General features: G+C 49.3%; 1 protein-coding gene across 8 annotated transcripts in view; it reads right to left on the bottom strand.

Moving 5' to 3' along the window:
- Positions 1-13,559, bottom strand: part of SH3GL3 (SH3 domain containing GRB2 like 3, endophilin A3) — a 154,790-nt gene that overhangs the window by 39,069 nt on the left and 102,162 nt on the right. For all 8 annotated transcript variants that reach the window (XR_011381066.1, XR_011381067.1, XM_070054576.1 and 5 more), the window contains 2 exons: positions 8,156-8,259; positions 7,084-7,193 (listed from right to left, as the gene is read on the bottom strand). Coding sequence is in view for 6 of the 8 variants with exons in the window: in XM_070054576.1 (XP_069910677.1) it covers positions 7,084-7,193; positions 8,156-8,259 (214 nt within the window). In the remaining 2 variants the exon portion in view is untranslated. The remainder of the gene's footprint in view (positions 1-7,083; positions 7,194-8,155; positions 8,260-13,559) is intronic.

The raw sequence follows: 13,559 nt of genomic DNA, 5'->3' as shown, positions 1-13,559 counted from the left end.
GGGTTCTAGTCCCGGTCGGGGCGCCGGATTCTGTCCCGGTTGCCCCTCTTCCAGGCCAGCTCTCTGCTGTGGCCCAGGAGTGCAGTGGAGGATGGCCCAAGTGCTTGGGCCCTGCACCCCATGGGAGACCAGGAAAAGCACCTGGCTCCTGGCTTCGGATCAGCGCGGTGCGCCGGCCGCAGCACGCCAGCCGTGGTGGCCATTGGAGGGTGAACCAACGGCAAAAGGAAGACCTTTCTCTCTGTCTCTCTCTCTCACTGTCCACTCTGCCTGTCAAAAAAAAAAAAAAAAATGAATGAGGGAGGTGGCATGAGGACAAATTCTATGCATCTTAATGAGGTCAACAACTGGAGGCCAGCAGATCTGACAACACAGATGAAATGCACATGTGCTTGGAAAGACACAAAGTTCCAAAGCTCACTCAGTAAGAAATAGAAAGCCTCAATAGGTTAGAGAGAGAGAGAGAGAGAGAGAGAGAGAGAGTCAGAGAGAAAGAGAGAGAGGGGCAGGGAGAGAGAGAGAAAGAGAGAGAGAGAGAGAGAGAGAGAGAGAGAATTGATTTGTTGCTAAAACCTTCACATAAAAAAGAAAGGTGAAACCTTAACGAAGAGAACTCTGACAAACACCCCTAGGCTGACCAAGATCAGCACCGACACTGGTCACTCACACTGACAGTGGTCGCTCACATCCACAAGATGTACTCGATTATCCTGTGATGAGAATGGCACTTTATGTCCAAGGTCTTCCACGGACACAATGCCCCAGACTCATCAAGACAAAACCCTGGATAGATCCCAAGTTGGAGACGTGCTACAGAATATCTGAACAGGACTCTCCAGAGCTGTCGGGCTCCTTAAAAACAGGCAAGTCTTAGAAACTGCCCCCCCGAGAGGAGCCTCAGCAGGCCTGGGGAGTGAAGTCCAGGCGCCCTGGCTGGGACCCTGGAGCAGAAAAAGGACGCCATCCAAAGCCTAAGGAAAGCAGGGACTTCCAGTAATAGTAACATACCAACTCAGGCCGTGGATTCTAACAAACACACCATGTGAATACGTTGTTAATAATCACAGGGGAAGGGACACTATGGAACACTTGGTGTTTTTCCTGTAAGTCTGAAACATTTTTTAAATGTTTATTTTTAAAAAGCCTTCCTGCAGAAGGCTTATTCCAGGAATGCAATGCTGATATCATTAATTTAATGCAATTCATCATGTTCACTAAACTAGACATAAAAAAAAGAAATGATCAACTCAACAGGTGCCAAAAAAAAAATTTGACAAAAAATGCAAAAAAAAAAAAAAAAAAAAAAAAAAAAAAAAAAAAAACCCTGTTCCTGATGAAAACTCAGAAAGCTGGGAGGGCATTGGTTCAATCTAAGACGAAGGTGAAAATCCCACAGCTACCATACAAGTAAGAATCATCCAGACATGCAGTAAAAATGCCATTATTTGTAGATGTCAAATCATCTATAAACAAAAACTCCAGAAATATTTTAAAAAGCCACTAAAACTAAGCGAATTTAGCAATATGGCTAGATACAAGATCAATACACAAAAATCAAGTGCACTTTTAGCTATGAAAACAAAAATGCAGACTAGCAATGAAAACAGTGCAAAAGGAAATCTATGAAAATGCATTTACAATAATATCAAAATATGAAATGCTTACAGACAGATGGAAAATGTGAAAGACCTATCTTCTGAAAAGAGCAAGACAATGCCGAGAGAAATTAAAGGAGACCTGAATAAAGGGAAAATAAACTAGATCGGGTTCAAGGTTAGAACACTCAATACTGTTAAGGCTTCAATGTCCCCTAAACTTGTCTACAGATTCAACTGAATCCAACTCAAGCTCTGAGCCTGTTCATTTTTGTACCAATCGACAAGCTGATCCTACAAATCACATGGACATGCAAAGAAACGAGAATGGTCGAGAAACGTTGAGAAAGAAAACCGCAGTTAGAGGATCTACCCTCTTCTGACACCAGGGCTTAACCGATACAGCAATCCAGACAACAGCTGTACAGGACTGGAAACGAAACTGTACTCCTGTACAGGATGCAATCCCTCTGTGGACATGAACTTGCAGGGGATAGAAAAAAAAAAAAGAGCTGGCGCCGTGGCTCACTAGGTTAATCCTCCGCCTGCGGCACGGGCACCCCGGATTCTGTCCCGGTTGCCCCTCTTCCAGGCCAGCTCTCTGCTGTGGCCAGGGAGTGCAGTGGAGGATGGCCCAAGTGCTTGGGCCCTGCACCCCATGGGAGACCAGGAGAAGCACCTGGCTCCTGCCTTCGGATCAGCGCAGCACGCCGGCCACAGCGGCCATTGGAGGGTGAACCAACGGCAAAAGGAAGACCTTTCTCTCTGTCTCTCTCTCTCACTGTCCACACTGCCTGTCAAAAAAAAAAAAAAAAATCAAGAGGATGGGTTGATGGTTAGGCAACGAATATTTAACCAAAAGAGTGACTGTATGGGGGCCAGTGCTGTGGCCGAGTGGGCTAAAGACCCAGCCTGCAGCGCAAGCATCCTGTCTGGGTGCGGCTTTGAGTCTCAGCTGCTCCACCTCCAATCAAGCTCCCTGCTAACGTGCCTGGGAAAGCAGCGGAGTTTGGCCTAAGTGCTTGGGCCCCTGCACCTACATGGAAGACCCAGATGAAACTCCTGGCTCCTGGCTTTGGCCTGGCTCAGCCCTGGCTGCTACAGCCATTTGGGGAGTGAACCAGCAGGTGGAAAAGCTCTCTCTGCCTCTCCTCTCTGTAACTCTCTATCTTTCAGATAATAAATAGTCATTTATTAAAAAAAAAAAGTGATTCTAAGTGAGCTGGAGTGATGGGGGGAGACAGTGTACAACACACTGAAGACCAACATCTAAATCCTCATCTTTCACATCAGGAAACCAGAGATATGACCCAAAACTGGAAAAACCAAGAAATAGCAACATAAGCGTCTGATGTAAAATACTAGCATTAAGTACCAAACGAAATGGGTTCAGAGAGGTGAAAGGGTGCCCCCTGAGGAAGCCTAGGGAGACCGCAGTGTTTCACACATGCTGACCCCGTGGCAGCAGCTTTCCAAGCTATATGCACGTGTTAGCCTGACAGTTTTCATGTTGAGTTGAGAAACACCTTAAAGGATGGATATCGAGTTTGGAAGGAAGCCGGAGAATGCAGCTTGTGAGCAGTGCGTGTGTGTTGGAGGACAACTGGACAGCCACGGGCAGGGTAAGTGGCCCTCAATCTCCGTCTCATTCTTCTCCCAAGACCGCGGGCTTCAGAGATAACACAGGAGAAAATCCTGCACCCAGGCCAGGCAAGGAATGCGTTTAGGGTCTGTACCAAACGCACAATCTGTAACAGGAAAAGCCAATAAATGCTGCTTCAGTTTATCAAAATTGTAATCTTCTGATCTTTAAGACCCTGTCTAAAGAATAAACAGATAAGCTACTGTGCGAGAGGATATATTTCGCGAACCACACAGATGAAAAAAGACATATATTTGGAATATATGGGCCTGGGCTGGCGTTGTGGCATAGTGAGTTGAGCTGCCACCTGCAATGCTGGCATCCCATATGGGCACTGGTTCAAGTCCCGGCTGATCCACTTTCATTCCAGCTGCGTGCTAATGCACCTGGGAAGGCAGCAGAGGATGGCCCAAGTTCTTGGGCCCCTGCACCCACATGCAAGCCCCAAATAAAGCTCCTAGCTCCTGGCATGGGCCTGGCCTAGCCCTAGCCGTTGCCAGCAAAAATACAACCCAATTAGAAAATGGGAAAAAGACATAGAGACCCTTCACCAAAGAGGATAATCAGATGCAGGCAAGTACAAGAAACGATGCTCAACATCATCAGTCACTAAGTAAATGCAAATTAAAACCACAGCTGGGAGGCCGCCAGCCATTGCAGCACAGTGCATTAAGCCACCACCTGCAACACTCACATCCCACTTCTGATCCAGCTCCCTCCTACTGCACCCAGGAAGGCATCAGAAGGTAGTCTGAGTGCTTGGGAGACTTGGATGGACTTCTGGGCCCTTGGCTTCTTCCTGGATCAGTCCAGGCCTTTGAAGACATTTTGGGAGTGAGCCAGTGGATAGAAGATTCTCTCTGTCTCTCTCTCCTCTCTCTTTCTCTCTCTCTTTCTCTCTCTCTCTCTTTCTCTCTCTTTATCTCTCTCTCTCTCTCTGTTAATTCTTCCTTTCAAATAAATAAATATTTTTTTAAAAATAAAACCGCAGTTGAGATATCACTGCACATCCATCAGAATATCTAAAATAAAATATAGGGACAACACCAAACGGCAGCAGGAACACGGAGAACTGGCTCACTCACACACTGTAAACCGGTACAGCTGCTCTGAAAATGTGGAAGTGTGATTTATAAAAATAAAGTCCATATGATAAAGATCCGAGTATTAAGAAAATATTTTAGGGGCCAGGGCTGTGGTGTAGCTTGGAAAAGTCACCACCTGCAGTGCCGGCATCCCATAGGGACGCCGGTTCAAGTCCCAGCTGCTCCACTTCCGATCCAGCTCTCTGCTATGGCCTGGAAAAGGTAGCTGGGAAGACAGCTCAACTACACAGGCCCCAGCACTCACATGGGAGACCCAGAGGAAGCTTCTGGGTCCTGGCTTCAGTCTGGGTCAGCCCTGGCCACGCGGTCACTGGGGAGGGAACCAGCAGGTGGAAGATCTCACTCTTTGTCTCTGTAACTTTGACTTGCAAGTAAATAAATAAATCTTTTAAAAAAAAAGAAAACCCTTAACAAAAACTATCGCAAAACTACAGTAACTCTTCTCAACAGGGCACAAAATAAAAAGATTGAAAAATTTGATTCCATCAAAATAAAAGCTGTTAAATACTAAAAATTAAACAAACTAAATAACAATAACAAAAATGAAAAGCAAACAAAACACTCCATACGCAGCTCAAAGATTAGTGGCAAACTGTGGGAGAATTATTAATATCCTCAAATATAAAGAATTCCTATGAAACAATAAGACAAAGATAACCACCCAAAGGAAAAGGAACAAATGATGTAGACAAACATAAGGAAGCATAAATGGCAAATCAAAATACAGGGGGAAAAACTGCTTAACCTGACAAGTAACTGGGAAAGGCAAATTAAGAGTGGGTCACTCTGTACCCACGAGTGCTCGGAAGAAACTGGAGCCCACCGACACGGGTATGGAGAAGCAAGTATTCACAAGGTAATGGCCTTGGCAGTGGGGCATTTTGGAGGGTGATTTGGCAATGTCCACTGTCATTTAAAACGTGTAATCACTCTAATCTGCAGCATCATTTTCTAGAGAGATTGCTCATCAGCCTATGGGGCGAATAAAGGAAGTCAATGTGCAAATCACTGAGCCCTTTTCATGTCCACTCGCAGGGAAACGGGAGCTAACAAATGGAAAGCTATGAAACTGTTCAAATGTGGTACGCATGACGCCGAAATAACCGTAAGAAATAATACGGCATTCAAAAAAGGAAGCTGCGGAACAATCCACTTCGGGTGATCTTGCATTTAAAAATAAAACAGAAAAACAAAAATCTAAAACTGTGTGTCTACAAGAGGGTACTTCTAGGGGCCGGCACTGTGGCAGAGCAGGTAAAGCCGCTGCCTCCAGCACTGGCATCCTATACAGGCACCGGTTCAAGACCCGGCTGCTCCACTTCTGATCCAGCTCTCTGCTATGACCTAGGAAAGCAGTAGAAGATGGCCCAAGTCCGTGGGGCCCTGCATTCAGGTGGGAGACCCAGAAGAAGGTCCTGTCTCCTAGGTCGGGATCTACACAACTCCAGCCATTGCAGCCAACTGGGGAGTGAGCCATCGAATGGAAGACCTCTCTCTCTCTCTCTCTCTCTCCCTCTCTTTCTCTCTCTGTATAACCCTGACTTTCAAATAAACAAATAAACCTTTTTTTAAAAAAAGAGGGTACTTCCAAAAGTTCATGAAAAACGGAATTAAAAGACAAGTTTATTTTGGTGCAAAAATTTTGAAATCTACACAAAGTTGTTTCATGATAAACATTTTAAAGGTCCCTCATCTGTGTACGTAAATACAGCTGACAATATTAATACCAAATTGTTAATAGTGGAGCAGACATGGATGGAGCAGGTGACCGCAGGAGACGACAGAACGAATTTTTTTCTCAGTTTATTTTACGCAAGAATATTTTGTGTCTTTTGCTATTCGCAAACAATGATGCAGCATTTAAGACAGTGGCCACTACAAAGCAGGTGCTCGATAAATGCTAATTCAAAGTTGAAAAAAAAGGGTAAGACCTTTTGAAAGGGTTAAAAATATGTATGTATAGGCCGGCGCCGCGGCTCACTAGGCTAATCCTCCGCCTAGCGGCGCCGGCACACCGGGTTCTAGTCCCGGTCGGGGCGCCGGATTCTGTCCCGGTTGCCCCTCTTCCAGGCCAGCCCTCTGCTGTGGCCAGGGAGTGCAGTGGAGGATGGCCCAGGTGCTTGGGCCCTGCACCCCATGGGAGACCAGGAAAAGCACCTGGCTCCTGGCTCCTGCCATCGGATCAGCGCGGTGCGCCGGCCGCAGCGCGCCTACCGCGGCGGCCATTGGAGGGTGAACGAACGGCAAAGGAAGACCTTTCTCTCTGTCTCTCTCTCTCACTGTCCACTCTGCCTGTCAAAAAAAAAAAAAAAAAAAAAGAGTAAAAAAAAATATGTATGTATAAAGAGCTGCATGGCAATCATGATTTTGGCCAAGGTATAAGTGCCCCATTAGGAGGCGTTAATAGGATGCAATTCCTCCCAATGCTGGCTTTCATACCTGGATACACCCAGGAACTTCAAATAGAGTGTGGAAAACAGAATTAAAAAGTCAGCTTATTTGGGCAGAAAAAAATTAAATTCTGTGCATCTTTAAATAATACACATTTTCCATGAATGTTTTGAAGACCTCTCCTGCGTGTGTAAGACCAGGAAGCAGGAGACATTATCGGGGACAAATGGGATTCACCAAACAACCAAATAGGGAAGTCCCAGGTCTGGGCGTACCCCCCAGAAAGATCCAGGCTCAAGCGGCCAAAACCGGTTTCCAAGCAGGCGCACACCTGTGAGGGTCAACTCACCGGAAGTCTTTGCCGTGGACGAGGTGGGAACCCCATTGAGCTCACTCGAGCTCCTTTTCACGGGCCTCGGCCTGTACTCCCGTCTGGGGATGTTGGATGCAGCCGATATTCTGTAACACACAGGGGGAAGCTGAGTCGGGCTCGTGTCGAGCAACCCACGTCCACGCTGCCGCCATGAGCGTCCGCACTCAGGTGCCGGGTGCTGGTCCCCAGGGTGAGGCTCTGAGATGTGCCGCAAGGACAAGGACGCGGCAGCACCCAACACCTCACCCCTCTGCTTCCCACCCTCTGCCCAGGCAGGACCACTGACGGGACCGTGTGAGCCCCAGACCAAGCAGCTGCCTGTGGGCAGACCCAGGCTGCCCGGATGCACACACCTTTGGTCTTCTCTCCATCACGCTGGCCTCGATTTTAGTGCAAATCCCTCCGTACGTATTCATGACCATAAATAATCTTGTATAGGGAAGCACTTTTCTAGGATCGAATCCAGTCCAAAAAGCAGGGTCTCCTTTTTTTTTTTTTGGCCCCAGATTTTAATTAGTAGGGTTGCTATGCATGCTATACATACTATAACTAATTTTCAGAAAAATACAGGATACAGCTATCATTAAAGCCACCAGGAATCGGCAACCTTTTTTGGATCATTTGTGTGATCATCTGACCTTCCAAAGTCTCTCAGAGTCAGTTTTATGAAAACAGTCTGATAATTGTCCTGGTGACATAAAGATCTCTCTTTTTTTTAACAGATATTTACATACTTTCTGAATATCATCTCACTCTTCTCCACCCCCCCACAACAGATACATCATGGCCACCCACAGCTGTGAATGGGAACCCAGGCTGTGGCCGATCCCCACCTCTGCTCTGTTGCACTAAACACGGGGCGCCCAAAGGGGACTTCAATGACAAGAAAACAGAGGCAGGCTGCTTAGTCCCTTTTCCCAGGTCTGCCCCACTGGCCAAAGCCGGGCATTCACTCTCTCCCGCCCATCCCACACCCAGCGCAAAAGCCAAGACAGAGTGGGTCAAGGAGAAGGAGGGGGAGGGGAGGCAGGCGACGCGGGGGCCTCACCGGATCTGTAGCTTGTTGTGCAGCTCCTGCAGGATCTCCGTGGACTGTTTGTGGTAATCCAGTGCCGCCTCCACAAACACGGCCAGCTGGTTGACCTGCTCTACCTACAGCACAAGTGGAAAATCACTCCATGGAGGCTGGAGTCCACGGAACGTCCAGCCACAAACACCCAGCGTCCGCCTGGCTGCGGTCCATTGCATTGCACTGCATCTCAGCGCCTTGCCTGGGACTCACACAGGCTGTTGGGATGAAGCTGCAGATGCCGGGGGGGGGGGAGGGGGGAGAAACCATGTTCTGGTGTATTTGTGATTATGAGTTTGACTGCACTCAATAAAATCCCCGCTGTTCCAATTAGATGATACTCTCAGGAGCTTTTACGCCATAAAACTCATCCATCTGCAAACAGAGAGATAAAGCTTTTCCGGTAAGTACAGTCGGCATCTAGGAACTCAACTGCTCACTTCCGCCCTAAGCCAAATCAAGAAATGAATTAACCTGTTCTCGGATAAGACAGGGGTGTCAGGGACCTACACACACCGGGCCCTCTGTTTTCCCTGCAATATACAGCGCCCTAAGCCAAATCAAGAAATGAATTAACCTGTTCTCGGATAAGACAGGGGTGTCAGGGACCTACACACACCGGGCCCTCTGTTTTCCCTGCAATATACAGCCCGAAGGAATGAACTAGAAAGACTCTGGGATCTCTCTTTCCCACAAATCGCGACACTCATGAAATCAGTGGCCAACATATAGCAGATGTAAAATAAATAAATAAATAAATAAATAAATAAATAAATAAATAAAAAACCCACACATAGGAAGCGTAGGCCTGGGAATGCATCATTTGAGAAAGAGCCACATCTCCCGGGAGGTGGTGGGTGGGGTAAGGGATTGAGCGCTTTCCTGCCTCCCCACATGTCCCTGGGACTGCCACAGGAAATACGGATGAATTAAGCTTCTCTCTGGAAGCCCCAGAGGGCTGAAGCGATGCCCCGCCCCCGCCCCAACCAACCAAGGGTGAATCCCATACACGCGTGGATCTGGACCTCTGCTCTTCCCAGGCCTCCCCCAAGCCTGCGCATCACTGCCTCCTGTTCCCGTCCAGCGTGGAGGCCAAAGTCTGCCTGCTTTCTCCTTCACAGATCTCCCCCTGCAGAACCAGCCACAGCCCCGCCTCCTTCCAGGGTGGGAGCTGTTCTCTGCGTTGTTGCAAACCCTTCTTCCGCTGCCTGCTCTTTCATTTCCCTTGCCCGTGGACATCGCGTTCAGCACGAGCTCCGGGTGCGTGTGGGATACACACAGGATCCCCAGCCACGGTCAGCAGCCAATTAGGGAAATCCCAGGGCTTTTGCCCTCCGCTGTGGCTGGAAAAACAAGGAGCCTAAGACTTAAATTTCCAAAAACCCAATAAACAAAACAAAGACAGTCTGGCCCCGGCGAAATCCTAAGGATTTCTTAAATTTCACCTCTTTTGCTTTCACACACGCTTTCAAATAGCTCCAGCACCACAGCCCAACAAGATCACGGTAGAATTTATGACAGCAAAGAATTTTTCTTTGCTACAGTGCTACAGAGACAAGTGCCTAGTAGTATCCAAGCACACCTCTGCCTTGAGTCAAATTCCCTTTGTCCTAGGTTATGACCTCCACTTTGAAATGGCTTTGACATTTTTTTAAGATTTATTTATTTATTTGAAAGTCAGAGTTACACAGAGAAAGAAGGAGAGGCAGAGAGGCAGAGAGAAAGAGAGAGAAAGAGAGAGAGAGAGGTCCTCTATCCACTGGTCCACTCCCCAGTTGGCTGCAACAGCTGAAGCTGTGCCAATCTGAAGCCAGGAGCTTCCTCCAGCTCTCCCACATGGGTGCAGGGGCCCACGGACTTGGGCCATCTTCTACTGCTATCCCAGGCCATAACAGAGAGCTGGATCAGAAGTGGAGCAGCTGGGACCCGAACCAGCGCCCCTATGGGATGCCACCACTGCAGGCAGCAGCTTTACCCACTACACAAAAGCGCTGGCCTCAAAATGTCTTTGACATTTTGTGATTTTTTAAAAGAGCACTGAAAGCAATGTGATGATTCCTCCAAGGACATGTGGGGCAAGAGGCAGAGTCTGGGGTCACCAGCTGTTCTCTCTCTGATAAAAACAGGACTGTGGTAAAGGCCGGCGCCGCGGCTCACTAGGCTAATCCTCTGCCTTGTGGCGCCGGCACACCGGGTTCTAGTCCCAGTCGAGGCACCAGATTCTGTCCCGGTTGCCCCTCTTCCAGGCCAGCTCTCTGCTGTGGCCAGGGAGTACAGTGGAGGATGGCCCAAGTGCTTGGGCCCTGCACCCCATGGGAGACCAGGAGAAGTACCTGGCTCCTGGCTTCGGATCAGCGTGGTGCGCCGGCCGCAGCACGCCAGCGGCAGCGGCCATTGGAGTGTGAAACAACGGCAAAGGAAGACCTTTCTCTCTCTGTCTCTCACTGTCCACTCTGCCTGTCAAAAAAAAAAAAAAAAAAAAAGGACTGTGGGATCTAAGAGGATGCACAGGGATGCAAGTGGCTTCTAGAAGCTGGAAAAGGCACAGAAACTGATCTTTCCCTCTGGAATTTCCAGAAGGAAGACAGCCCTGCCAATACCTTGATTTTCAGGACTCCTGATCTCCAGGCTACAGCATAATAAAACTGTGCTGCTGAGTCACGCTGTGGTCATCTGCTAGAGCAGCCACAGGGAACTGACACGGAGCCGCCTCAGCCCACACAAAACCTAGCAATAGGGTTAGTGCTGCTCGGGGATCCCTGGTTGCTGGGGATGGAGCTGTTGCCTGGAGACTCATCAGGACTCGTTAATTATAGGATGATGAGCCCATTGTGGCTGGGGCGGGGACGTCACTGCTGCCTCAGGTATACTCCATGGCTGCGCACTCTCATGCTCTCTCGCGTGCTCTCTTGCAAATAAATAAATCTTATTTTAAAAAAGGAGATGGGGGGCCGACGTTATGGCTCACTAGGTTAATCCTCTGCCTGTGGCGCCAACATCCCATATGGGCGCCAGGTTCTAGTCCCGGTTGCTCCTATTCCAGTCCAGCTCTCTGCTGTGGCCCAGGAGGGCAGTGGAGAATGGCCCAGGTGCTTGGGCCCTGCACCCGCATGGGAGACCAGGAGGAAGCACCTGGCTTCTGGCTTCAGATCGGCGTAGCTCCAGCTGTAGCAGCCATTTGGGGGGTGAACCAATGGAAGGAAGACCTTTCTGTCTGTCTCTCTCTCTCACTGTCCAACTCTACCTGTCAAATAAATAAATAAATAAATAAATAAAAGGAGATGGATTCAGCGTCCCTTCGGTGGCCGATTGTGCACATGGCCTAACACCTCGTGTCACTGTAACACACTGGAGTCCAGAGGTTCTCGTGTAGCTGCAGCGTGTGAGGCTGCTGGGAGTACGTGAGCCTTGGAGATGCAGGCAAAGTGCAGATTTTTCCCATCTCAGAGCATCAAGGCACTGGAAGTTCCTGGGAGCTGTGGATACCCCAGGACCTCTGGAGCTGGGCCAGGGCCATTGGTCTGATCTTCTGCATCAGTCGCAAAGGACTTGGGCCACTCCTGAGGGCCTGCATAGACCAGTTAGGGCCCCTGGGACCAACTCTTCGGCGAGAGGACTATGGAACTGGGGTGGCTGCAGGAGGAGCCGTGCTGTGACACCTCCCCTTCACACCCTTCCCCAGGGCACAGGGTAGCAGCCAGGCAAGCGGACAGGTGTCTCCCGGCACCACCACGGTGAAGGCAGGGAGAGAACGGGGAGGCGAGTGGGCAGAGCCCTACCTGAAGTGAGCATAAGACCACAAGCTCCTCCCCACCCCCCCCCATGGAAATGACACCGTCTTCAGTTTAAGTCGCAACAATACACATTTCTCTACTGCATCCAAGACCTCTCATGCTTTCGGATCTCTTGGCGAGGCCAGAGTTAAAGGTCTCACGAGGGCCGGCGCCGCGCAGCTCACTAGGCTAATTCTCCGCCTTGCAGCGCCGGCACACCGGGTTCTAGTCCCGGTTGCCCCTCTTCCAGGCCAGCTCTCTGCTGTGGCCAGGGAGTGCAGTGGAGGATGGCCCAAGTGCTTGGGCCCTGCACCCCATGGGAGACCAGGAGAAGCACCTGGCTCCTGGAACAGCGCGATGCGCTGGCCGCGGTGGTCATTGGAGGGTGAACCAACGGCAAAGGAAGACCTTTCTCTCTGTCTCTCACTCTCTCTCACTGTCCACTATGCCTGTCAAAAAAAAAAAAAAAAAAAAAAAAAAAGGTCTCATGAACTCTGCAGCCTGGTTGGTCCCCTAGGGCCAAAGCGTCTGAGACAGCGTAAGAGAGGCAATTAAATTAACACCACAGGCAGGCATCCCTTAGTCTTTTCCTCCCGCCTTCTACTTCCAAAGAATTTCTCAAACGCGCTTGCTCATCTGCCTAAGTGTTGTCAGGGCAAGACGACTTTCCCAGGCCACATACCTAAGCAGACGCAGAGCCAGAATCCACGTCTTTCACCCCTTGCTGGGTCTGCTGACTACTGTGTGATGTATCCTATCCTACACATCACAGAAATGCCCGTAACAACAGCCCCAACAGTAACAGCGTCGAGAAGTTCCATTATCCAATAAATTCAATAATGGTGTGCAAGGGGTTAATCTTTCCTATAATCACAGAAAGAACATCAAGAGGCTTGTAATAAAGAAACCCAGTTTGGCTCAGGGTCCCCAATCCGATTTTATGGTGGAGACACACAACACACGCTAACACCCCATGGAATGGGTTTTGGAAGATGCCACTCTGCACTCTGGATCCATGGAAGCCACCCAGGGCTATGGACTCTAACCAGTCCACTTGTGACCACACGGACAGAGGTGGGGGCGGGGAGTGAGCGCCCAGAAGCTGAGGGATTCGGATCAAGAGGATGGCGACCACTGCAGGTGCCTGACCTCACTGGGCCGCAACAGACGTCCTTGGGGCAGCGTCTTTAGTTTCTGCTAACGTCGAGAGCCTACACTGGCTAATGCCAACCTACAAGAAGTAAAAAAATTCTATGTAAACAGAAGAGAGAGGGTTTACAAGACTGTGGGCAATTTATTATTGCCAGGAAATGACAATGAAGGCTCAGAACCAGCCTTCTGATTTGCCTGCACTCTCGCAGTTGATTGTGGCCTTTCCCAAGGGGGGGGCTGCCGTAGGTGCCCCTGGGGACCCAGCCCATCCTGGCCTAGCATGGCAGGAGGAATTGATTTTGGCCTGGTTCACTCTCTGGGATCCCTGGAAAACTGCCCAGACTACTTCCCGGCTTGCATCACTGCCCTTAGATCAATGAAGCTACTTGGTCTCAAGCAGGGAGTAATGGGATGCCCAAGACTTCGAATCCAGGGTTTACTGAGCAAACCCGAGGAGA

The sequence above is a fragment of the Oryctolagus cuniculus genome, chromosome 12 (assembly GCF_964237555.1).
Source record: "Oryctolagus cuniculus chromosome 12, mOryCun1.1, whole genome shotgun sequence".
Lineage (NCBI taxonomy): Eukaryota > Metazoa > Chordata > Mammalia > Lagomorpha > Leporidae > Oryctolagus > Oryctolagus cuniculus.
Note: the sequence above shows the minus strand (reverse complement) of the source record. Positions and strands in the feature narration are given on the sequence as shown.